This window comes from Prionailurus bengalensis, chromosome B4 (genome assembly GCF_016509475.1).
Source record: "Prionailurus bengalensis isolate Pbe53 chromosome B4, Fcat_Pben_1.1_paternal_pri, whole genome shotgun sequence".
Lineage (NCBI taxonomy): Eukaryota > Metazoa > Chordata > Mammalia > Carnivora > Felidae > Prionailurus > Prionailurus bengalensis.
In genome coordinates this window covers 112,931,152-112,958,655 of record NC_057358.1, presented here as the reverse complement: position 1 = coordinate 112,958,655, position 27,504 = coordinate 112,931,152, and the positions used below count along the sequence as shown (strand labels likewise).

The 27,504-nt window shown below is 37.7% G+C and overlaps 1 protein-coding gene across 2 annotated transcripts; it reads left to right on the top strand.

The window, feature by feature from the left end:
• The first annotated feature begins 318 nt into the window (after positions 1–318).
• Positions 319–8,794, top strand: LUM (lumican). Of its 2 annotated transcripts, none has more exons than XM_043562054.1 (3): positions 319–823; positions 3,222–4,107; positions 7,976–8,794. In XM_043562054.1, exons 2-3 carry the CDS (start codon positions 3,243–3,245, stop codon positions 8,128–8,130), a joined length of 1,020 nt encoding a protein of 339 aa, XP_043417989.1. In that variant the 5' UTR covers positions 319–823; positions 3,222–3,242; the 3' UTR covers positions 8,131–8,794. The 2 variants fall into 2 exon arrangements, with proteins under 2 accessions (XP_043417989.1, XP_043417988.1); XM_043562053.1 differs by having other exon boundaries at positions 510–823; positions 2,859–4,107.
• The last annotated feature ends 18,710 nt before the right edge of the window (positions 8,795–27,504 follow it).

Below are 27,504 nucleotides of genomic sequence, written 5' to 3'. Positions count from 1 at the left end.
GGCATTAAGCTATAGAATACCATCCCCGAGTAAGGTTTTGGATGAAGTCCTGAATTAAATCCACAAAATAAGAAACAGGCAGGACATTGCTGATCGGTTCCAGATCTGAATAACATAAAATGAATCCTCTTAACATAAAAAATAAACTGGAAATGTTGATTTTACCTTTTATGTCAGTGCGTAAATGAAGCATTTTTCGTATTTTAGAAATGAATGTGAGTTACCTCCTTAGCCCCCAATTAAGGTAGTCCAAATGAGTAAATATCAATTTCAAGTATATGGGAAAAAAAAAAAAGATTTGATTCTTCTGAAGACTCATTTGCATTTTCCTGGAATTATTTGTTGTGTTTATGATTTATGAGACCTTTAGATGAACCTGAGAGTTGGTTGAGAGAACAGCACCTAATCGTTCCCACAGCTCCAGAGAGAAAGAGCTTTGCAAGAGAAGTGCTCCTACAGGAGATGTCTCGTTTGCAGCAGGACTCAATTCTTGGTTCAAAGCTATGGTATTTGGGCTAGTTAAGCACGAATCTCTCTCCCATTCCATAGGGAATGAGCTGGGCAGTCCCTGCTCCCCACGTCCACCTGCACTTCGTTAGAGAGCGGAATGCTCACATGCCACCACCCCACAAGATCCCCACAATGACATAACTCCATGCAGAGACTGGCGTGACTGGGCTGGGTTTCCCCCCCTTCAGCTCTTGTATCACTAAGAATCTGGCAGCCAGTTCCGTCCTGACAGAGTTCACAGCATATATTGGTGGATTCTTGTCCATAGTGCATCTGCTTTAAGAATTAACGAAAGCAGTATCAAGACAGTAAGGTAAGTGCTGTTTTAACTATAGCACTGGGGATGCTGACTGTTTGGGACAGTGTTTATTGTAACAGGAACAGAAGAAATTCCAGAGCAACATTGCCAATTGCTACTCAACAGCAAATCCACAGTTTTGAGCATTTACTTTCACATTTTGCTTAATATGCTTTCCATGATTTAGGGATTTGAGATAAATTTTATATAGTATATGTTGTACTGCTTGGCAATGGAAGTTATACAAAGTTTCAAAATTGGAATGAGACACTACTTAAAACTGAACATAGTAAAAAAGTTTGGCATTTAAAATGTTTGTTATTTTATGCTAATTAGTTATATACGTTAGTGTTGTTAAAACCCAATTTTGAAGTGAAGAAAGGCCATTTCAATTAGCATTAAAAATACTTTATATTGTTATAATTTGTTACAATTTACAATGAACATGTTATAAAAATGTGAGCTAAAAGACTTAGACATGAATCACATTTCTATTTTGCTAATTTCAAAGATTTGATTTTTGGATGTACGTCTTAAAAAACATGTTTTAAAGAAATTCTGGGAAAGATGATTTACTTTTTGAGAAAAGCATTTCCTCCATAGCCACAGGTATTTGGAAAAAACTGGGGAAAAAGCACAGAGTGCTTTTGCCTCATAGTGGAGTCATTATATGGTTACAAACTCTCTTTGAATTCAGAGCCCTTGTTTTTACTCTGCCAAAAAGTATGGAAGCATTTTTTCATTACTATTCAATACTCATATTATAGTAAGTATTAGTTTTAGTGTATACTCAGTTTAAACAAGGTGGAGGTTTTTTAATGGAGCAAGACAAATCTTTACAACATTAGCGTATTACAACTTAAAAGAATCCTGTAATTACATTAACACTATGTAATTGTTCTCATGGCCAAGTCCTGTCAGCTAAATTAAATGATGCCATCGTAATCTTAGGGAATAATTTCCCGAGAATCTGGCTACGTGTTACATTATGTCAGCTATCAGAGTGATTCCAACAACTTTTCTAGGGTTTCATCTGCTAAAATAAAGTGCCTTATAATTTCAAATTGAAGCAAAGAAAAAAGATGTCTCAATTTCTCATGCTAAACATTCCTACTCATCCCAACCAATCTAGGCACGTAAGTTTGTACCATATTTCTCGCAAGAAGATATATTATTTTATGGTATATAGTGGAATGTGGATCCTGCTTCACATTATGATTTCCCTTCCAGAGTTATCCTTCAGACATAACTCTCTACTCTACAAAAGCCCAACTCTTTACCTAAACTGCTAACCCTTTATTTCCCCAAGCAATTGAAATATACTTTATTGAGCCTCACCTTAGAAACATGTTCATATGAGAGGATCACTGTTACAGCTTATTTTTAATTTATATTCTCAAGGTTGTCCTTTCCTACATGGTTCATAATGCCACTGTTCACAGCAGCCTCTCCTCAGTTCTACCTCTTTTCCACTTCCGTGCTGTGAGAGCACTAAAATCCAGAGAAGTGAGCCATGCCTTCCTAACTTTTGGCATGAAGCAGGTAGAGAACTGGTGAGTTACTGAGAAAGGACAATTTTAATTCAAAACTTGAAAATAATAGATGTTTTCTACCAGTTGGATCTCTTTACGGGTTTAATTATTTTTTAGAATTTGTGACATTTCCCTGACTAATTAAAAGCACGTTCTAAAACTAATATGCCAAATATTAATTTCGGAAGACAGTTGTGTAATGCACCTAAAGGTATGGAATAGTAAAGACAAGTCAAGATAATACACACACACACTCACGCCCACCACGAATTCTGTTCTTCCTCCTCAGCACCGACAATACCCAGACATTTTTAAAGGAATGTACCCCCCACCCCTCCCCACCCCTCAGCGCGCACACACACACATAGATAAGAATAGCTTTCCTTCAGGCAAAACCACAGATTGCCCCTATTCCCAGGGAGGGTCTTCTTAATGAGATATTTTAATGATGGTGAATGGTAGGGTACAGGGTACAGCTTACAATTGTCTTTTCATTTTCATTTTTTCTGGTTTTGAAGGATGTTCTGAAGCAGTGTACTAACATGGTGGCTACTGGGCACCACCCAGAAACCTATTGCAGGAAGGCATTTAATTAAGGAAGGACCTAGAGAGATTGACTGTCGGGCCTGGCTCGTCCAGAAGGGGGCGCATGTGTATGCAATCTGACCTGAAACCTGTTCACCACCCCAGAAGTTGCACAAGTACATCCTTTTCCCAACGCTTAAATACAGATTAAAAAGACATCATTAGATGCTCTAAAAAAAACAAACAAACTATAAAATAATAAAATACACATTTGCTAATGCATTTAACATTGCAAATCCAATATCCTTTTCCTGAAAGTGTACTGTTTTATAATAATATGTTTTCACTTTATTTAGGAGTCAAAGCATTTGCCAAACATGAATCTAGGTGTGTTTATTCTCCTCTTGGCATTAACTGGTGGTGCCAGCGGTTATTACTATGACGATTATGATTTCCCTCTATCGATTTATGGGCGATCATCACCAAACTGTGCACCAGAATGTAACTGCCCTGAAAGCTATCCAACAGCCATGTACTGCGATGAGCTGAAATTGAAAAGTGTGCCGATGGTGCCTCCTGGAATCAAGTATCTCTACCTTAGGAATAACCAGATCGACCATATTGATGAAAAGGCCTTTGAAAACGTCACTGATCTGCAGTGGCTCATTCTAGATCATAACCTTCTAGAAAATTCCAAGATAAAAGGAAAAATTTTCTCTAAACTGAAACAACTTAAGAAGCTGCATATAAATTACAACAACCTTACGGAGTCTGTGGGCCCACTCCCCAAGTCCCTGGTGGATCTCCAGCTTACGCACAACAAGATAACGAAGCTTGGCTCCTTCGATGGACTGGTAAACCTGACCTTCGTCCACCTCCAACACAATCAACTGAAAGAGGATGCTGTTTCAGCTGCTTTTAAAGGTCTTAAGTCCCTTGAGTACCTTGACTTGAGCTTCAACCAGATGGCCAAACTGCCCTCTGGTCTCCCAGCATCTCTTCTAACTCTCTACTTGGACAACAATAAGATCAGCAACATCCCTGATGAGTATTTCAAGCGTTTTAGTGGGCTGCAGTATCTACGTTTATCTCACAATGAACTGGCTGATAGTGGAGTACCTGGAAATTCTTTTAATGTATCATCCCTGCTTGAGCTGGATCTCTCCTATAATAAGCTTAAAAACATACCGACGGTCAACGAGAACCTTGAAAACTATTACCTGGAGGTCAATGAACTCGAAAGTAAGTAGAAAGCTGTGCCTGTACGTGACTGAGGTTTCCTCAAGTTTTTACATGCCTGAACTGTGCAAGTAAATATGGTCTCTGGCTCCATTAACAGAAATGAATAAACATGCCAATAAAATATCTATCCCTCTAATTCAAATATAGAAGAATTCTAGCTCAGTTATTTGTTCAATGTTTGGCCTTTCTTTGGAGTGCCCAGATCAGAAACCATTAAACTCATAGGACTTGAATACAAATTTCTTCAAATTTAATATTTTGAGCTAATTCATCCTGCTGTGTTAGCTCTTGATATCTGTTATCACTTGCCTCTGTCGTGATTCAGATTTCTGTCCGACATTTATTTCTTGGCAAGGTCTAGCTGGAGGAGGAACAAACAAGTCCAGAAGAGGGATGGCTAGCAGAAGCTTTCAAATGTCCCTCCTGCTTATCTCCAGAGCAGTTCACATATATTTGTGGTCTCCTCTGACATCTTTACTTGGGATTCCACATATTACGCTGCTCTTATGGACCATCATCTATCTCTGTCATCTGTGTCATGATGTGTGTGGTCTTCACAGTGTTATTTTGAAGATGGTGAGGAAGATTAAGGAGGGAAGGAATAGGAGCATCTGGGTGGCTCATTTGGTTAAGTGTCTGACTTTGGCTCAGGTATGATTCGTGGTTCATGAGTTCAAGTCCCGCATCACTCTCTGTACTCACAGCTCTGAGCCTGGAGCTTGCTTCGGATTCTGTGTCTCTGTCTCTCTGCCTCTCCTCTGCTTGCGTTCTCTCTCTCTCTCTCTCTCTCAAAGATAAATAAACATTAAAAATTTTCTTTGAAGAGTTAAGGAAATCGATGAGGGTTCAGAATCTTTTTTAATAGTATGAAAGAGCTCCTTCTTTTATACACAACACTTAACCTCGTTTGATTTTTCCAATTTCTCCTTCCTTTCTCCTGCTGCCATTGTATACTTTTTATTTATCTTCTGGGTAGGAGTTTGACCTGATCCACTTGGGCTGTTCATGTATTCTTTAGGTCTTTTGGGACATTTATCAATTAAAGCCATACAGATTCGGGTGGGAAATTGAAATTCACCACACTCCATCTTATTCTTTAACAAAGGTGGCAGGAGAGATAACCTATGGTTCACGGACAAAGTTGTTTAAATCAAAAGGCAGGTGGGAACCGTTGATTTACTTATAAAGCAATTATATCTGCAAAGTAATCTATTGAAACTGAACATCTTTATGCCATGAAAGTTGGTTCTTTTGTCATTTTGGATAAGGATATTGACATTTCCATCCAAAAAATTACAGTCTGACTTATTAATATGATACTCTGTGATTCTGCAACAATTTTGTGTAACCCCTAGTAGGGTTGGGGTGTTTTCAAGAGGGAGACCATGACTGCCAGATCTGAAATGCCACATATCCTTTCTTGTGTCTGGAAATCTTGCTTGTCATACAATATAGAGAAAATGATCATAGCTGAACCCTTACAGTCATTTCTAGTGGAAATTTCACTCTGTAGCAATATATGGTCACATATTATAAACATTTGTGGTCAGGAGGAAGGATATTCAGACATCCCAAAACGCTAATGGGATTTAAGATCCTTAAGGGTTGAAGAAACCCATTAGATTTGGTTGGTGGAGGTCTATCCATGTGAGTGGGGCTACCTCATACTCTGAGACAAGAAAGGGAAGACACACAGATGCAGGAAAATCTGGAAGTACAAAGACCAGGATGATTACAAGAAGGAACAGATGATATAGGAGATGAGAAAGGTGGTCCGTGGAAGAAATGCCAGTGGTCCCTCAGTGTCAAGCTGAGCTTGAAACCACACACAACTGCCATTTGAATGTGAGTGTTTAGTTACTCCTATTCCTTTCTCATCCTTGACATTTAGGTATATCCATTTCAAGTATTCTTGTTGTTTGACTTTGCATGTTTGCAATTCAACTTACTTTGCTACGTGATAATTATGGATAGCAATTGTCCAGATTCTCTTAAGATACAAAGAGCCCCTTCATGTTTTTCTAATATTAGGAAATATATGGTCAAAGAGTATTGTCCTATTTCAAGCTTGGAACTTTAAGCTCAACCCAGTCACAGATTTTCCTAACTTGGAAAAGAGGGCAAACTTAAAAGGACATCAATAGTTATTCGGCACATATAGTGTGCAGTACTGTGGGCGAAGTGGCTTCCATACCAAAATCACTCCAGTCTTCATGTAACACAGTGTGAAAGATACGTTATAGCTAATAAGAAGATCAGATAAATGTTCGAAAGTCACCCAGAGGATCAATGGCAGGGATAGAAAAGTAGTATCGGCCTAAACCCATGTTTTTTTCCATTCCTCCATGCTTTCTCAGAGATAGGTACAATAAGATGCCTGAAATTTGACTGATGAGTTAAAGACAACATCTTAATGGAGAGAACAGTGTGTTGAGCCCCACTGAAGTCACTGTTAACTAGAATTAAAAATTTTTTTTTTCAACGTTTATTTATTTTTGGGACAGAGAGAGACAGAGCATGAACGGGGGAGGGGCAGAGAGAGAGGGAGACACAGAATCGGAAACTGGCTCCAGGCTCTGAGCCATCAGCCCAGAGCCCGACGCGGGGCTCGAACTCACGGACCGCAAGATCGTGACCTGGCTGAAGTCGGACGCTTAACCGACTGCGCCACCCAGGCGCCCCTAACTAGAATTTAAGAATGAAAGAAAATAACAACACGGGGGACCAGATAAGTCAATCTGAAGTGGACTTGAGCAAACATAAGCAGTTTCTATGTACACACCTAGATCATGCAATCTAAAAGCAGCCTCAGTTTCTACTCAAAACTAAATCAGTTTTTCATTTGTGGCAGCTTTTCTTCCACAGAAAAGGACACGTGCTCTGATCATGGACATTCTGTGATTTGCTTTTGGCTTTGGAGTTTTGAATTATCGTCATGAAGGGTGGTTGTTGGAAAACTCTTCAGAGGTCATCTAGTCTCTTATTTTAAGATGCAAAACCCCAAGATGTTTATATTGGCGAGATTGCTCACACAACAGCACCAATCTTAGATTTCTTCAGCTAGACTAAACATTTCAAAAGAGTGCTCAGATAATATGACAGATTAATTGAATGGCTTTTAAAATCCAGTGTTTCTAAATGCAGATAGAATAATAAGTTCTATTCTCTCAAACATTCAACTGAATGTCCTGATCTGCCATAAGTATTCTTAATATTTTTTTATTTTTTATTTTATTGTTTATTTAGTTTTAATTCTTTAAAATATTTATTCATTTTTGAGAGACAGAGAGAGAGTGTACGAACAGGGGAGAGGAAGACAGAGAAGGAGACACAGAATGGGAAGCAGGTTCCAGGCTCTGAGCTGTCAGCACAGAGCCCAATGTGGGGCTCAAACCCACGAACAATGAGACCCTGACCTGAGCCAAAGTCAGACCCTTAACTGACTGGGCCACCCAGGTGCCCCAATTTTGTTATTTATTGTAGGAGAGACAGAGACAGCATGAGCAGGGGTGGTGCAGAGAGAGAGGTAGAGAGAGAATCCAAAGTAGGCTCCACGCTATCAGCACAGAGCCAGCTGCAGGGCTGAAACTCAAAATGAGATCACAACCTGAGCCGAGACCTTAAGAGTCAAAAGCTTAGCCAGCTGAGCCACTCAGGTAACCCTCTACTATAAGTATTCATTGCTAAGTATTGTTGTGTCACTTGGTAGCCTGAAACACTCCTGTAGCAGTTCCAAATTCAAAGATCTATCAAGTAGGTGGGAAGGACTTTTAATAGACATTATTATGGATTGGAGCATTTTTTAAGTAATCAGTTCAAGTCCATGTACTAAAAAAGTAATGGACATTTTCTATTCTTTAATTTCCAGAGTTCGAAGTAAAGAGCTTCTGTAAGATCCTGGGACCATTATCCTACTCCAAGATCAAGCATTTGCGTTTGGATGGCAACCGTCTCACGCACACCAGTCTGCCCCCCGATATGTATGAATGTCTACGTGTAGCAAATGAAATCACCGTTAATTAATATCTACGAATTCCAATTCTATTGAGGTGGATCCTGGAGCAACATTTTATGGTTACATTTGTGTGTGTCAGTTTTGATAGTATTCATTTTTGTCGCTGTTTTTACTTCCATGAATTTTAAATTCTGAAGGAAATGTTTTGTAAACATTTTACTTCTTTTTTTTTTTACAAGAAAAGATGAAAGGCAGGCCTATTTCATCACGAGCACAGACACAGACACACACGTAGACAACAAACTTATGCTTTATTTGTAAATTTAGTATTTTCTACATCTCTACTGTCAAATGATGTGCAGAATCTTCTACTGGTTACATGGAAGTCAGCCCAGCATTATAATTCCTAAATCAACTCAATGTGCCAAAAAGCATGGGCTACCCACATATGGATGTTTGGTGTCTTGAACCAAATTTCAATGTTCAGATTGGTTTAGCTGAAAAATAGGTGGTAAATTTTGAGGCCGATGATTTTGCAAAATACTAGACCAAATCCTTGAAGCCCCATACACATAAAGTGATATTTTTGGTATTAAGGATTTATATGGTTACCTAATGAAACTTTTCTTTTCTAGAATTATTTTTTACTCTAAGTCATGTGTATGTTTCTTTTTAATCATTTGCATGTTATGTTTAACAAGCTAATAGCAAAATAAAACACGGCAAATGGCATCACTGTGCTTTCTTTTGGAATTCATACCTCATATATAAAACAATGGATAAAAATTTTAAAACCATCTTTAACCTGCAATATTTTACTTATGTTGAATAGAGTTTTTCACTAAATAAATTGTCTGCTTCTAGCATCCATTTGCAAACATCTTTGAAACACATCTTACAGTGTATGTACTTAAAAGTGTGCAGATCTGAATTTCAGTTCACGTTGCGGGAGGGGATTCCCTTTACTAAGTGATTCTCTGGACACCAACTGAGTGTCCTACAATCCAACTCCATTTTGATGCTGTCTGCCTAAAGACAGTATCAGATTTCACAGATTAAGGGTTCAGTCTTACAAGACCCCTGCACCCCGGTGCTTCGGATGCCAGGCATAAGCCCAGGTCATCACCTGTACTTCTGATCAATTGGCTACAAATCAGAGGTTCCTAAGACCCCCTCCTTGGGTACAATTAATTTGCTAGAGAGACTTATAGAAATCAGGAACCCTGTTTACTCGCTAGATTACCAGTTTATTAGACGAGGATTAACTCAGGAATAGCCTGATAGAAGAGATGCACAGGGCAAGGTGTATGGGAAGGGCAGAGGGCCACCATATCCTCTCCAGGAGCACCACTCTCCCCAAATCTCCACAAATTCACCAGTCCAGAAGCTCTCTGAACCCCACTGTTTTGCGATTTTATGGAGGCTTTCTACACACACAGGATTGATTAAATCACTGACCGTTGGCAATTGAACTCCATTTCCAGCCCCTCTTAACTCCCTGGAGGTAGGAAGGGGGCATTGAATACTCCAACCCTTTAATCACATGGTTGGTTCTCCTGGCAATCAGTCCCCATCCTTGGGTTATCAAAGTGCTTTCCAAAAGTCACTCTGTTATAATAAGGGACAACTTTATTGTTCTTATGAAAGGAACACTAAATATTTTAGGAGCTGTGAGCCAACAAACATGGGCAAAGATAAAATATATATGAGGAATATATTTTGGTCATTTGAATGACCAGATATACATTTTGTGTAAGTCACAATATCAGAATTCTTAAATCTCACAACTTCCTTGGATATTTAACATTATTCCGTTGCTGTTGGTTTTACTGATTTATATGTAATGATATTCTGTTAAATAAGAAACTTCTATAAGATCTCAGCAATCACTGCTTGGTTGTTCAGCAAAAATGGTGGACAACTCCCAGGATTGAAAATGTGAATGTATATAAATTTTTTGAAAATGAGACTTTAGAAAATCAATGTATCTTGAAGCCAATATGTTTGCAATAACAGAATCCAGGTTTTCTGTTTTATGGATATCCATGATTCTTTACAATGGGAAATAATAGAGAAAATAATTTATAAGAAGTAACTTCTTTATCCAGTTAACAATAAAGCATAAGTCTGGGAGCAAACATGAAAAACATACTTAAAACCCATAGGAGCGCGTATATAGCCTCAGTTGTGTCTAAACAAAGGAAACATCTCTCTAAATCATACTATGTTTTAACATAACATTTTTAGTGAACTCTACCTTATGGTAAAATAGCTTATCATCAAAAGAGCATCATCAGTAAAGATTGAGTTGACTGGCAGAGGTGTGAGATATATTTTAGATTAGATACACTGTATAGTTTTGATTATCATGTCTTTTCTACATAAAAGTAAGTTCCTTAAGCTGTGACTGTACTCTCAGGCCATTTCTTGGTTTGAACTTAAAAAATCTATTTTTCTTCAATAAAACTAGAATATAGAAGAAATAAAACTAAATTTTTCCTAGCTCTATCTATAAAAAGTCACCATTGATCTTTTGAAACCCACTCTCAAGTAGGTAGTAGAGAATGTGCCATAAATTGTCTTTTAGAGAGAACGTTATAGACTTACATGAATTTTGTCTCCATATCACTTAGGGAAAACATCTTGTCAGCTGGCAGTCTATATCTTTAAAAGCCTTTCATTTATCTCTGTCCAAAGTCATATGCTCTTAAGCCATAAAAAGCAAAGCTATAACTTTTAAACAGTAATTTCCCTTGTAGTTGTGGTTGGTTGACAAAGACCGAATTAAGCACCATGACACTTTCATGTAGAAGCATTTGGGGAAGGCACTAGTTAGATACGATTTTAAAACAGCTCCCTTTTCTAGAAAGGCAGACCCCATCCATTCAGGGCAAAGTCGGAGAAGAGAAGCTTCCTGTTTGCTTCTTCACCCATTGTGATGGCCCTACAGAGAAGGGATATTGGAGACTCTCTTTATCTGCTTTTTCCTCACTCCCTCGCTGCCACCCCAGCTGGGGTAGTGTTTTTCAACATTGCCTGTGTATAATCAGCATGATGAAATGCTTTCTAAATACAGATTACCAGACACAATGTCTCAGATACAGACCCAGTAAATCAAACAATGTAGGATTTCACATTTGTAAAGAACACACATGATGATTCTTACACTGATGGTCAGCGATACAGGTCTTTAAAAACAACGGCAAAAGTGTGATCAAGCCATTGAAATCCCAAACAGCTAAGAGGCAGAAGAGTCTTTTTCTCTACGGAGGTGTGACAGAAAGAAGCCTGTCGTTAGCAATACACATACACAGAATAAATATTATTTTTCTTGTATTGTGATTTATTAAAGTTCTCTAACCAGCAGTTTCTTCAAGTGTAAGCAAGGGATTAAGAACACTAACTCATAAAGATGTAGTGAGACGCTTCTGCTACCCAATTTGAGAGTTAATTTGTATATCCTTCTTGCCTGCCTATGGTCCTTTCTCTCCAGAGTGGCTGGGACTGGCTTAAGAGAGATGGCTCAGAATTCAATTGATTACATTTTCAAGAAGCATACCAGGGGAAATGCTCAAAAACAGGGTGAATTTAAAATAAGAAGGTCTCTCAACTGTCTCACTAAAAACAAAGATTCTGATTTTGTATCTTCCTTGATAAACAACACCATGAATGGCTTAAAGCAATAATGCACATGGGTTCTTTCTTTCCTAAGAGTCATTCACTGGAGACTTAACTGTAGACCCTGATTTTGGACGAAAATGGAAAAGTGAGGACTATTCCCCTTTATTCTCAACATCTCCCTTTGAAGATCAGGACTAGGTCATGCCTGTATGATGAAGGAGAACTATGTTGTACTCAGGCTTTGAGGTTTGTAAGGAATTATCATGCCCTAATAAGTACAAAAAGTACAGATGGATGATAGACCACTAAATGAGCCAGAGGAATGGTGATTTCTTAGTTAAAAGTTCTCCAACTGGTAATAACTGTTTTCAGGAACACTGAGCAGTTTAAAAGGTTGGTTTTACAAAGGGCTATGGATGTATTTCCTTGGGATCTTTTATGTTTTGGGTTCCGGTTTTTTCTATAGCTGTAATTTTATCATAATGATGGCCTTAGATTTTTCTTTGGTTGGATTTTGCAACCATCATAAATACTTGCTTCCCATTTTGCTCACAAGTAACAGAAAATACTCATTTGATTTAAAGTGAAATTTAAAGTCACTTTACAAATGGAACTAAAAATGTATATAAAATAACAATGTTATAAAAGTTAAAGAAGTCACGCCAAAAGTATATGAAATAAATAGAAATACATTTTTTTAAACTATGAAGCTAGTTATATTTGCTTATTCACTCATTCACTCAGAAGACTTTGCCTCCTAATAAAATAGAAGAACATCATCAACATGTGTGTCTTGTCCCTTTAAAACGTGACTTTTGTTCTACAAAAGAGAATACATTCTATGTTTTAAGAATATATATTGTATCTCAGATAAAATACTTTCTAGTCCCACTGCTACCACTTTATTTTAAGATTTGCTCAATTTTCAAGTTTCTTATGTTTTGCCTAACTTCGTCAACCACAATGTGACCAGTGTGAATTTTCTAACATCTAAACCTGGGTTTTTTTTTTATTATTTACCTGCTTAAAATTACATAATGGTGCACCCTCATTTTCTTTTCTTTTCTTGTTTATTTTTAAGTTTATTTATCTGAGAAAGAGAGCACAAGCAGGGGAAGAACGGAGAGAGAGGAGAGAGAGAGAATCCCAATCAGGGCACACTGCCAGAAAGGAGCCCGATGTGGAGCTCCAACTCATGAACCGTGAGATCTTCACCTGAGCTGAAGTCAGTCAACCAAATGTGCCACCCAGGTGCCCCTCTGTGCCATCATTTTCAAGATGTGATCTAGGCTACTCGGTACAGCATACCAGGATATCAAAGATTCTTTGTGGTCTGGTCCTTGGTTACCTCTAGAACCTTATCTCTTACCAGGCTTCACCAGGTACTATATGAAATCACTTGATAATGCAACCATACTTAAGAGTTTGTAGTTGGTTTTGCTCTGATGTGTATGGAAACGTGTCCTTTCTTCCTAGAATCTCTTTATGCCCCTCGCACTTAAAAACACCTACACAACTTTCAAGACTCCTCTTAAGCTATTCCTTTCCCCATAAAGCTCTCTGAACTCTCTCAGAGAGAATTAATATCTGAGAGAGATATCTCAGAGAGAATTAATATCTTTTATCATAAAAAGAAAATCCTTTAGCGTACAAATGAAAATTCTTTTTTATTTTTTTTATTTTTTATTTTCATTTACTATTTACTTATTTTGAGAGAGGTGGGGATGGACAGAGAGAGAGAGAATTCCAAGCAGGCACCGCACTGTAGGTGCAGTGCCCAACGTCAGGCTCGAACTCATGAACCGTGAGATCATGACCTGAGCTGAGACCAAGAGTCAGAAACTTAACCGACTGAGCCACCCAGGAGCCCCAACAAATGAAAATTCTTTATCAAAATTCTGAGCTAGAATTAATGACTTTCCCTGCTGTGTCTCCATCTGTACCTTTTTCATTAGCTCATTCAACAAATATTTATTGAGATTCTACTCTACTCCAGAAATAGCTTAGGTGTTAGGGATTCGGCAAAACAAGACCAACAAGTTCCTCCCCTAACAAAATTGGCATTCGTAAAGAATTCAAACAATAGTGGAATAACATGTACTTCATGACCTAACGTCAGGTAGTGATAAGTGCTATGAAAAAAAAAAATAAACTACCTTAAGGGATAAGAGGATGGAGAAGGAATGGTGATTTTTTTTTTTTATTGGTTAAGGAAAGAATTTCTAGGGAAAAGACTTAATTGTAATAATAATATTTACTTAAATTTTATTATGTATTAGATACTTCAGGGAATGCTCTTTATATATTTAGCTCAAAAAAATGTATCTATACAATACATTCGTCCTTAACAGGGGAGAAAAAACAGAATGCAAGGTTAGACATATTTTAAGTGTTACATTCCTCTTGTGAGACCAGATGCCTACATTTGTCCTTAACAGGGGAGAAAAAACAGAATGTGAGGTCAGATATATTTTAAATGTTGTATTCCTCATGTGAGACCAGATCCCTAGTGCCAGAGGGCATGTTCTAACTCAGTAAGCTCCCACGGCATTGAGAGGGGCTTAGATGTGTTTACATGTGTGTCTGTAAATTCTCTCTTCCCAGCCCTGACAAAACCCGGGGCCTGATGGCAAGTTCTGAAGATGTGGTCTCTGAATAGTTACTGAAATCAAACTGCGGTGAGGAAGAACAAGTCATGAAAGTCAATCTTGAGTCAGGCCTTTCCTGGCAAGCTCCAGTACAATTGCTTCCGTTTTGGTCTCTTGACTTTGCATAACATATTTCAGTTTACTTTCTTTCATGGGGATCATCCACGTCTCTCTATTAAATCTATTTTGAATAGAATATTTTCTACTTTAACACCTGAATATTAGATATCTAATCTGTCAATAAAATTTCTATTTTTTTTTTAATTTTAAAATTTTTTCATCTCCTTTGTCTATAGATGTTCTGGCTAGATTTTCAAAGTACATCACGAATCTGGCTGTTTACCTCCACCAGTCCAATCCATTGCCATTTCTATTCTGAATTTCTGCTACAGCTGCCTAGTGGATTTCAAAGTGGATTCAAGAGCTGAATCACACAGTTTATTTTCAAGCAACAGCCAGGATGACCCTTGAAAAATATGTCATGTTATCCCAACTTAAATAACTAAAGTATCTTCTCATCACACTTAAAATTTGAAGCTGTTACCGGAATCTCCAAGGCCTTTTTCCCTCATTACTCTTGCCACCCTGGTATCCTTCTCTCCAGCCACCCTGGTATCCTTATTCCTTGAACACACAAAATATATTCTTAGTTCAGGTTTCGTGGATTTGTCTCAACTGTGTCTCAACTCTTGATACAGTGTATTTTCTTAATTCTGATCTGTTTAAAATCATCTGCTTAGAATGGACTTCACTAATCACTTCATATAAAAAAAAAAGGACACCCTGTTTCTCTCTATCCTCTCCCCTACTTTATTTATTTATTTATGTATTTATTTACTTAGCTAGTTAGTTAGTTCTTTATAGCACACACAATTAAGGTAGGAACAGAGAGGGAGAGAGAGTATCTTAAGCAGGCTCCACACCCAGAACAAAGCCATACACAGGGCTTGAGCTCATGACCCTGGGATCATGACCTGAGCCAAAAGCAAGAGTCAAATGTTTAACTGACTGAGCCACCTAGGCACCCCTGTTTTTTTAGGACACATTAGAGTTTGGCATTGTATCATGCAAAATATATGTATGGATGTGTTTATATCCCTACAATTAAAAGTAGATACCACAAAGGCAAAAAACTTGCTCTCTTCTCCCCAAACTCTAGCCTAGTGCTCAGAAGAATGGCTATATGTGGATTTCAATAAATTCATGTTGAAAAAACAAAACACCTCCTACGTACGTGACACTGTCACCCAGATGTATTCATTCTCACAACCGAGCATGGGTTATCATAACTGTAAAACTGAAAGTGAGGAAATAAAACTCCCTGTTAAAATTGCATTGCTATTAAGATGAAGAGATAAGGCTCACACATAAGAGTTTTGTTATTGTTGTTTTTATTGTTAAAGTTTTTCCAAAGATAATAAATATGGAAATATAATAAATAATAAATAAATATGGAAATATAATAAATAAATATGGAAATATAATATATAATAAAATATGGAAATAGGAATAAAGAAAAGATATTACTTCTATTCAACAGTTTATGAAAGCGTGGCAGCACAATAGAAAAACAAAGATAGATGGAATGCATTAAAAATTAACAGAAGAGGGAAAAAACTCTAGATTTTTGCAGGTCATACAATTGTCTATATGGAAAACATAAAAAAGTCTTACAGATACATTATTAGAAAAAAGGGAAAGTGCTACTTATTTTCTTATTGAATCTCAGAGCCAATATCATTTCCTTATATTCTGTGATGCTAGGCACGGCTCTCACCAAACTACAGTTTCCAGTTGCCCTTGCCCTTGCCCAGTTGCGTTGGTTAGGCAGGAAGATGTTAGAGGAAAAGTGGAAGGTGGAAGAAGAAAAGAAGCTGCTAATGTGGGTGGTTTTTTTTTTTGAACTTGATAACAGATTCTAAAATATTTGCGGAAAAGCAACGTACCACAAATTACCAACACACAACTGATGGCAAATGATGGAGGACTTGCCTCACTGAAAGGCAATATAAATTTCTAATAAGTAAGATAATGTGGTACTGAAAAAGAATAGAAATACTGACCAATAGGATAGAATAGAAAATATATAATCATATTCACATTTATATGAAAATTTGATATATGAGAGACACATTGCATATCACTAGGGAGAGTAGAAAACCATCAATCAAAACAACTGGAAAAATTAATAAGACACAAGGAAAACAATAAATCTGGATTCTTTATTTCACATACAAAAATCAATTCCAAATAGATTGGAAACTTAAATGTCAAGCACAAAAAATTGTAAGTGTTTAGGACAATAGACAGATGAATATATTTCTGAGGTGGAGTCAGGAACAATTATTCAAGACAAGTCATAAGGAAAAGATTGACAGTGTCATTATTCAGACCCTCTGTCCATCAAAATATATTGTAAGAGGAAATGAATTAATAGGCAGGAACTAAGAGAAGATAATTGCAACATGTATAACCTACAAGGGATTAATAACAAGAATAAAATAAAACATTTCACCACATCAGTCAGAAAAAGGCAGATGTTCCAATTTTAAAATTGACAAAATCCTGAAGAGGAGTTTGACCTAAACTCCCGTGACTCCCACTGCCCATCCCCCCCAAAATTTAAAAAGAGATGTTCAACTCATTATAAATTAGGGAAACAGGGGCGCCTGGGTGGCGCAGTCGGTTAAGCGTCCGACTTCAGCCAGGTCACGATCTCGCGGTCCGGGAGTTCGAGCCCCGCGTCAGGCTCTGGGCTGATGGCTCAGAGCCTGGAGCCTGTTTCCGATTCTGTGTCTCCCTCTCTCTCTGCCCCTCCCCTGTTCATGCTGTGTCTCTCTCTGTCCCAAAAATAAATAAATGTTGAAAAAAAAAATAAATTAGGGAAACAAAAATTAAAATGATTGAATAGACTGAATAGTCATTTTTGACTATTCCATTGTTAAAAATTAAATCTGACAATTTAAAGGGTTGGAGGAGATGTAACTCTTCTTATTTATTAATTGTGTGAATGTAAATTGGTATAACTACTTAGGTAAACAATTTGGCATTATCTTGCAAAGTTGAATGTTTTTGTATCTTATAACCCAGCAATTCTCTTTCTACAGTGTTTCTTGAGCCTTAATATGCATATCAATACAGCAGAGACCTTGGTAAATTGCAGATTGTCAGGCATGAGCCAAGATCCCATGTTTCTAGCAAGCTTCCAGGTAAATTTCATGCTGCCAGTCAGCTTACGCTTCAAGTAGCTAGGTAACTCAACAAGAACCTTCCATATGCACAGAGAGATGTGCATAACATATCCAGAAAAGACCTTTAAAAACTAGGAAAAGACTGGCAATAACCCAAATGTGCATCAGTAGAAGAATTTATAAAAGATTGTGCCCAATGGGATGTTATACTGTAGTAAAAATGAATGAACTATGGCTCAACACAACAACATGGATGAATCATGGTAATAGAATATTGAATGAAAAAGCAAGTATGATATACTTTTTATGGAGTTCAATATCAAGTAATATAAGAAAATATATTGCTTAAGCATACATATATGATACGCAATTATGAATTATGAAAATAAAATCAAAATACAGTCAACACAAAATTCAGGACAATGGTTTTCATAGTGGGAGTGGTCCACAGAAGGATAGCATAGGGACCAGAAAATGGGTAGATGGAAGTCACTGGAAACATTCTACTTCTTAGATTGGATATTATACCTATGGGTATCATTATGTTACAAAAAATTAATTTCAAAAATTAATCAAAATCAATATATAACTGATCTAACACTATATATTATATATACATAAACATATATATAAATACCTAACAGCATATAGTTCAGTACTCTGTATTTTTACAGATTTTATCCTCTCAACTCCCCTATCCATTAGATATGTTATAAAATTACAATTAAAAAAGCTGAGAAACAGAGAGGTAAGGTAACTTGCCTAGATTTGTACAACTAATAAGTGGCATCCAGAGATTTCTCAAGACAACAGCCTAGCGGGCATCCTTGCTTTTTCTTTTACTCACATATCTCACATCCAGTTCTTCAGCAATTTCTAATGAATATGCCACCAAAATTTATCCCACATGGGTCCATTTCTCTCCATTTTCACCTCTACCTCTAGGCCCAGTGCAAGCTTCAGTTAATCTGGTTAGAACATCCTCAACATTTCTAACTAGTCTTTCTGCTCTCTCTCTTACTCTGTCTTATGGCTTGAATCATGCCCTCCCAAAACTCATGTGTTGAAGTACCAACCCTTACTACCTCAGAATCACTGTATTTGGAGGTGTCTATAAAGATAGGGTCCAAAGCCAGCATTCTCAACCACTTGCAACACTGTTACCTGTCAGGCTTCCAGAGCTAGTTCCTGGGTGAGTTATTTTGCTTTGTGGGCCAACACATCATGGAAAGATTTGGGTTGGGTAACACCCCAAGAAGCTTTCAGGTGAAAGTTCCTCAGACTAGTAGAGCCCTTGGTTTGAAATAACCAAATTCAGAGACTGTCTAGTATTCCATTCTCCTTTGGGGGTCAGGTGGATTCCCACTCCACATCAATTCATTTGTAAATATTGCTGAAGAAAGATGAGGGGGAGGATGGGAGAGATCACTGCTCTGCTAATTACACTTGGCCATTGTCAAATCTTTTAAGTAGTTCTAGTCCCCAGACAAACATATGGACTTCAAATCTGGGCCATTCTTATAGGACTTGAGCATTTTGTTGATAGGAACATGGCTTTTCTTCTCTTTGGTTAGTTAGACTACAGTTTCCAAGATTTTGCAGTCACTTTTTAGAATTTGTCAACTTGCTGGAAAAAAGAAAAATCCATCTGGCTTCCCATTTCTAGTCCTTGGCATTTCCCCAGAAAAATTCTGGGATAAAGGTTTCATTTCAAAATTTTTAAATGGCCTTTAGCCCAGAGTACAACCCTCTTGATTCTACATTTATTATTAAACTTTTATTGGGCTAAGAAAACAATGACCTTTATTTGTCTAAGATGAAAATTACAAGTATGACTTCATGTCTATTAGGATGTATAAGGAGGTGTTCAAATGCCTTAGCCTTGAAAATGTCAAGAAGTTGTTCAAATTCTGAACAAAGACTTGCTCTAAGCAGGATTTTTTTTAATTAAAAGAATAGGAAATCAAATGCCGTTTGCTAAACTTTTTGGTCATGGCTTAGATATTAAAATTTAGGTCATTTCGATGAGAGGCAGTGCCTGGTAAATAGACATCTACCTCTTTCTCAGAAAAGGCTACCATCAATACAAATCAATGACCACACTCTCAGAAGCTGATATACCCACTTAAATAATTTTCCAGATATGGATTTTAAATGGCCTTCAGGGAAAAGTTGCTTGACGACTATTTCAAACTTTCAGTTAATGATCACTTTCATTGCTGTTCCAGTTTTGGTCTGGTTGGACTTTTCTTATTACTAGTGCTGTCTCAGGTATTTCTAGGGTTGTACTTCCTCTCCCTCAACCCCCTCCCCAATTTTTTTTACTGTATTCTATTTGTCTCAATCCACTCTTTGAGTTATTAAGTTAAAAAGGTAATAGTGTAAAAAAAAAAAATAACACCTAAAGGTAAGCTAACAAATGCCAGAAAGTAATTCTAGCGCAGTTTTAGCTTATCTTTTTGCAATAGCTGTATTTTTAAATATTCTCCATTTCAAACAGGGCACCCATTATGAGTTTGCCTTAATCTCTAGCCTTTCTTTATCCTTCCCCAGGCATAAGAAACAAGAGGTCTTAGATTTCACTTAGACTTTGAAAAAGCAATTGGAGATACACTTCAGTGCTATTTGTAACCATGATAGACGTCTCCACTCTCAGTACCAGAGTAGACTTTCATTTTTGCACTTTTTTTCTAAACTGTATCTAATTCTTTCTTTGGAGATGAAGTATCAGGCAGCAGTCTGCCAGGTTCCAAATAATTCTTTTACTGTAGAAGTAAAATGCTTCCTTTGTTTCTCAGGTAAACCCATCCAGCACCTGCTGAGCTGAGGCATTCGATACACAAATTCCAATAGCATGGGTCCAAGATCTCCCTCCCAGAGAGGATGAGAATGTTTACCTTAAGATAAAAGAATCCTCTCTCACTTGCACCTTTTCCATCTCAGTTTAGAGTGAGGATAAAGCTGGAAGGTTTGATTATTCATCTGGAGTGTAAGCTTCAGTGATGGCTTCCCTTCCCTCCACCTCCTTCTGTTTCTTCTCCTTTTCCTTCTCTTTCTTCCTCACCAAGGATCATACATAACCTAAGCTGTGGCAACAGACAAAAACAACATTGATAAAATAAATACTTGAATTTATACAAACCACCCACATGGTTTTTTTTTTTAAAAGTAGACAATTTTACTCAAAATCCTCATGTAATTATCTCCTTTAATAATCACAAGAATTCCATGAAATAAATCCCATTTATATCTTACAAACCAGGAATGTGAGGCTCCGGAAATGTATATTAACCATGTTTCTCACAGACCGTAAGTTGTGCAGTTGAGACTTAAACTCAGATCTATCTTATCCAAAAGGACTATGAACTATGCTGTAGACATCATTACCCATTTTTGAAAAGAAAATGAAGCAGGGTTTTCTGACCAGGTGGTTGTATAGAGCAGAAATAGTGCCCAGTGGGGAATAAAGAAGTCTGGGTTAGAGTCATGTTAGTTATGCCGCTAAGTATCTGTGAGTGATTACTTCTTTGGTCATTGGTAACACTACAGATGACTCAAGAAAACTGGAATAAGTAAATCCCCAGTCTCTAAAATTTTTTTAATGTTCATTTATTTTTGAGAGAGAGAGAGAGAGAGAGAGAGAGAGAGAGAGAGACAAAGGCAGAGCGTGAGCAAGGGAGGGACAGAGAGAGATGGAGACACAGAATACGAAGCAGGCTCCAGGCTCTGAGTTATCAGCACAGAGCCTGATGTAAGGTTGGAACCCAGGAGCCATGAGATCATAACCTGGGCCAAAGTAGAACGCTTAACTGATGAGCCACCCAGGAGCCCCTATAAGTCCCTAGTCTTTTAGGTGCCGAGATTCTGTGTTCTTTGATTGATTCAAAGCCTCAGAGCTAGCCTTTGGGATCACCAGGTATGTTAATTGTCTATCTCAGTCTTCTCCCTATTAGGCCTCTTTGATGAGCAGAAGATAGGGACACGGGTGCCCCAGGAAATTGAACACATGCCACCTGCAAAGGAAGCAAAGTTGGCCTTTGTCTCCTCCTGGGTTTTGTCCCTTTCAGCATCTCTCTCTAGTCAATGGGTTTCTAGACCACCCACTTAATCTCCAATAGCTTTATCATACCTGAAGGCCACTCACTAACACTCAGAGGGATACCCCAGGCAGAAAGTAATCCCTTAAATTCTATTCCATTCTTGTACTCTTAAGAAAAAAATACATTCCTGTGTTTTATAGATACAAATTGGCTCCTCTCTTTGCTTCATTCAAAGGCCTAGTGCATAACACTTACTCATTTTCAGTGACCTCACCCCTACGGAACCTTCTCACCCTCAGGATTTACTCCCTCTGCCTCATCTGGTCACAGTTGATTCTACTGTGAGCGGAGATGAGTCAATAATATTCTCTCCCCCAGGAACTTAAACCTTCAAAAGACACACAGAGATGAATGTGGTCATCTCAAGGCAGTGAACTCAAGACGGAGTCCATCATCTCCTGGGGTGGAAGCCCGTGGGTGTCTCTAGCAATTTCCTTCTCAAGCCGTAAAATGTTTGTTTGTTACATATTTTGCTTGTTGGTTTTCTCTTCCTTACTTATTCAAATAACCCTGGTGTTTTTCTAATGAATCTATTTCTATGTTTTCTTTTTAAATTTTTCAATGTTTATTACTGACAGCCAGAGAGCAAGAGAGAGAGAGAGAGAGAGAGAGACAGCCAGCAGGGAGGGGCAGACAGAGAGGGAGACAGAATCTGAAGCAGACTCTGTGCTATCATGCAAAGCCCCACATGGGGCTCAAACTCAGGAACTGTGAGATCATGACCTGATCGTGACCTGTGGATGCTCAACAGACTTAGCTATTCAGGCACCCTCTTCTATGTTTAAATTCTATGTAACTCAAAGAACCATGAATTGATTTAGAGTGGTTTTCCTCCTTCAGATACTTCTAAAATGTCACCTTGGTCAGATTCCTTTAACTAAATTCTGAAACCTTTTCACAGATCTTTTCCCCTGCCCACCCCCCCAAACCCTGCCACTTGTCTCTATGGAACATATATTTTATTTATTTCCGTTCTCTTATTGTTTTGCCCCTAATCAAATAGAAGTTCCACGGAGGCACATACTTGAGTCTCTTATGCCCAATGCTCTATCTCCAAGGCCTAGAGTAGCTCCTGGCACATACAAATTACTTAATAAATATTTTCTGGATATGTGGGCATTTATGGGGCTGAATTTTTGGACACGGTTTTTCTCTGTCACTCAGGACTTTGAGCATCCTAATAAACTCTGCTATTTTTCCTTCTTTCTCTTTTTCTGCTTCTCTCTGTCTCTATCTCTCTCTTTCCTCCACAAGGCCATTTTTGCTTGTTAGTTTGCCTTTTTGCTAGTGAATGGGTTTGTAGGATGACACAGATTCCCTGCCAAACGCATGCTTAGGGTTCACTGTGTTCACTCTTTTAATAACATAAAATAGTAAAAAAAATAAGATTTGGATGTGGGCTTCGGGAAATCTCAGGCTGCCTTCGGTGTCGTTGGCCTTTGATATCTGACTCTGATGTAAGAAAAGGGCGTCTTCCTTGTGGACTTGCACTGATATAGGGAGAAAAATGTCTCAGAAAAATTAATGTTCGTATGGCCTTTACTTCTGTGCATTTATTCTCCAGATGCTGGGGGTGGAGAAGAGGAGTGGAATGCAGGACAGTATGGAGACATGGTGAGCTCTTGGCCATAACTCAAGATCTTTTTCTCCTTGGGTAAGGGAAATTGAAAAGCTAAGAGAAAAAACAGATGTCTAAAAATTATAATAAACAGAAATAACCTGATGGAGGCCAGATTCCTTACTTCACGTGCAATCCGTCAGGTTTTCCCACATTATTAAAATAAACAAATAAATAAAACTTAAAAAGCGTGCTCTGAAATAAAAGCCCGAGAAATAAAAGGAGCTCGTTATTAGTATAAATTAAATATGCGTGAATTCTGAAGGATGGCATGGAACCTTGTTTCTTTTGTTTTGAGCGATCCTCTGTAATGCCTTTTTCCTTTCTTACAGAAATGACAATATGATCAGTTCCTTGTGACATTTATGCCATTTTACCAGCATACGTATCCCTTTCCCAAACGCTAAGTAACTGTAGAGGAGAAACATGCAACTTCTTTAAATGCTCTTCTAAAAGCCTTCCCTTGGCCAGCCTGGGCTCGCTTTTTATGATTTTGACTGGAGAGTAAAGAAAACTTTGTGACTTAGTGTCAGAAATGATTAGGTAGGCAAAATATGAGAAAGACGTTTAGATGTTACCAGGGGCCCATCATTTCTTACATGTTCTCTCTGATCTGAGGGGCATTCCCTATTAGTTTACTTCTTCTGAACTGAAATCTATGATTTCTTACCATCCTCAACCCCAGATGCCCCCCTTCTCCCCATGGAACGCATCCTTGTAGAATCTTCCTAGAAGAGAGACAGTATCACTTAGAGAAATTTGATAGAAATATTAAAAGTATATGAAATCACCCACTTAAGTTGTAAAACATGATGTAGCTCTAATCGTCACACATTGTAAAGTTTGCACATTTTAAGTCAAGACTGACATAACTGATGAGGACAAACTTTGGGCCCCATGTTCTAAAAGACACACACACACACACACACACAAACCCAAAAAACTTAATATAGCTAGGAAACTTGAGTTTTTATCATCATCTACTCCAAATGTTAAAGAAGAAATACTGATTAAAGGCTAAATACTGATTAACCAATTACAGTATCTGGTAAGGTGTTCATCAGCAATAATTCTAACAGCACCCCTTTAAAGATCTAGTCTGAGCACTCACTACTCAATATATCCTGCTTTCACACACTCATGTCAGAAGGCTTTAGGGGGATTGCAAATGCTCCTTTTTCTGTGAAATCATTATTGTCCTCCTACGAAATCAAACCACACTGTCTTTCTCTGAACTTCCTTCCTTCCCTCCCTCTCTCCTTCTCTATTTCTTTTTTTCTTCCTTTCTTTCCTTCATCTGAGCTCTGTGACATTTACCACTGCCTCATGCCAGTACCCCATTGTATCTTGCGTTAAACTTACTTGCACAACCCCTTAACCAGCCATTTAGAATGAATTCTTTGGAAGAGATGTTGATCTCTATCTATTCACGCGATGACTGAGAATAACGCCTTTGCCAAGAAGGATGCTAGGTTTGGGGGGGGCACAAAGTAGCTTCCCACCTGCAGTTGAAGTCTGCGAAGTGTGCCAAAGCATCTGCTGTACTAGACCAGTTGGAAAAAGAGTAAAGTTTCCTTTCTCTATGCCCAGGGAATAAGCTCATGATAACAAAGAAATGAGCAAAATGAATTAACAGTAAAGACTAATTATTGCCTTCTGCAGTGATGTGTATAAGTTTCCCGAGAGACAGATGCGATACTACAAATAGGAATCCTGTCAACACTAGGAGCTGAGCTGCTTCACAGCACACTCCACCCAGCCCGAGGGGCTTTTAAACTGGATTGTTATGATCGATTCCATCTGGTGAAAATGGAAAGAAAATGATGCAGGTTTTTCATTACAGTCCCCACATTAGCATAGCAGCCAATTGGCAGGGTGTAAATTCAAGGTTTCTCTATTTTTCTCTCCCCTCTCATAGGCTATGGAAAGTTCTAAATTTTAATGGACAACAAGGCTATATTTCAGAGGTGACATACTGAAATTCTATGCTGTTCTCTCCATTTCAAGCTTAAATAACTCCTTAACAACAGATTAGGATATAGCTTTAAAAAAATTTCTTTTTTGAATACATCCTCTGGAGACCCTGTTCTCCCAGGAAGCACAAGGGGAAAGAAAATGGTTGAGATCAGGAATCACAATTTAATTAAACATATAGTGCATAGTTGCTCAGTGTATTTTGGAGTGAGCATGACCCTGGAGCCATGATGAAAGTGAGATCTCTGGACTACGTTTCAAAATTACCAAGTCAGGATCTCTAAAATTAGGGCTTAGGAACATGAAATTGTGACAAGCGTCTGGATGATTCTAAATGTTAAGAATCCCTTAGGTAAGGGTATTGAAAAGCTGCTGAAGGATTCTGAAGAAAACTTCATGTCAAAATGTGCTTCTTTTTATCTTTTTGGATTATTTGTAGAAGACATTATTTTTGAAGTCTGAATTTACATCATTGTCCTTCTAAGAACTTAATAAAGGGTAAGGTGTATCTTTAAAATTATTTGCGGGCACTTTCCCTAATATGCATAGAGTTAATATATTAAAAACAGTGCAATTAACGAGCCATTAAAAAACTTAAAAAGCCAAGAACTTCACATAGTTTTGCATAAAATTTATGGCTTTGAGCTAAAATCCTAGAAATGAGTGCAGGGAGTGAGTTGCAAACTTATGAAGCCAATAGTTTGAACAGTTGAAAACGAATTTAGCAGTGAAAATATTTATTGTCCTTTGGATGAAAATATCATTTGGAATTAATTTGTTTGGCTTGGGAGAAATTTGTGAAACGTATAGTGGATTATGTGGCCAGTTCTTTTTGGATTTCTAATATTTCAAATAAAATCTGCAATTCTTTATTTGAGGGGGGAAAATGCTTAGTGGCAAATACTCTGGCCAAGTCAGTTTAGATTCCAATACCTTTCTTTTCAAGATTTTTTTTCCTATACAATGTGAGTGCTTGTTTGGTTTTCCCTTGGATTTTTTTTTCTCTTAATAAGTCTCTTTAGCCAATTCCAAGCAGATGTAAGAATAACTTTGACTATAATGGAAAATATACAAAGGTGAATGTAATAACAAAGGCATCATTTTGGATACAGATCTCTTCATAAACAAAATGCTTGATCTCGCTACAAAACCTAGCTAAATGTGAAGAAACTATTTTGTAGTTTGGAGATTCAAGGAAAAAGATATTTTGGAAACAGAATGTCTATGAGCCCTTTTGTTAAGGTGTTAAGTTTGATTTCAATGTGCAGGGACTATTGCAAAGGGCTCAGACTGACCTTCACTGGATACTTTGTTATCTCACGTGGCCCAGCTGATCATGTTTCCCCAGGCAGAGGTGGAAAATGTAAGCTTTTATAGAATTTTAATTTGATATTAGTCTTTCCCTTCTGGCTCTGTAAGGTAGATCCATCTTTAGTCACAGTAATTACACACACACAAATACACACACACACACAGACATGTTAAGGATTCTAGAAATAAGATCTTCAGAATCAACAGACACAGTTAAAATAATGTGGTAGCTATCATTCCATGGGATCTTTATAAGAGTTAAATGTATTATAAAAATGACACAAAATACAAAAAAAAACCCCACAATCAACCAACCAAACTAAAAACAAATATAAGAAAACATAACTTTTTGAATTAGATTTGGGGAAAAGTTTTGATTGTGTGTGCCATTTCAGTCACAAAATGTAAGAATTCTCTCCAAAGGATTTATTCCAAGTTCCTCTAATAACTTAGCACATATTTTGCACTTTATGCATATAATTACTTCATAGTAGCCTTAAAAACACATGATGGCACAGAGACTTTGAGCAGGCTCATTACAACGAATTAGTCTGGGAGACCGAATAACTGGCAAATGGACGGGGCAAGAGCTTGACACCCGAGGTCTAATGAACTCCAAGGCAGACTATCTCTTCTATATCATTTGTGTCTTGTACAAAGCCTAGCAAGCTAAATCACGGTGATTTCTAAATGACTGTAAATTTGAGTTTACACTGATCTAGATCTGAAATATCGTGACATTTCTCTGCTTGAAAATAGGCTCCCGTGGCAGCATAATCAAAGACTTTCCACAATATTACTTTCATTCGAATCTTTCACATTATTTTTCTGCACCAAGTAATAGCTTATATTAAGACGACCAGTTATCGCCAAATTCTAACATTAACTACAAGCAAAGTAAGTGATCAAAGACAGTGACCATTTCAAGATCTTTGTTCTCCTTGAACTTTCTTAAGCATTGACTATCGATAGTCAATAT

Excerpts from the sequence above, each read along its gene's own strand:
- LUM (XM_043562054.1), top strand. The coding sequence starts at position 3,243 with ATGAATCTAGGTGTGTTTATTCTCCTCTTGGCATTAACTGGTGGTGCC. Across the intron at positions 4,108-7,975 it reads GGAGGTCAATGAACTCGAAA|AGTTCGAAGTAAAGAGCTTC; the intron begins GTAAGTAGAAAG and ends TTTAATTTCCAG.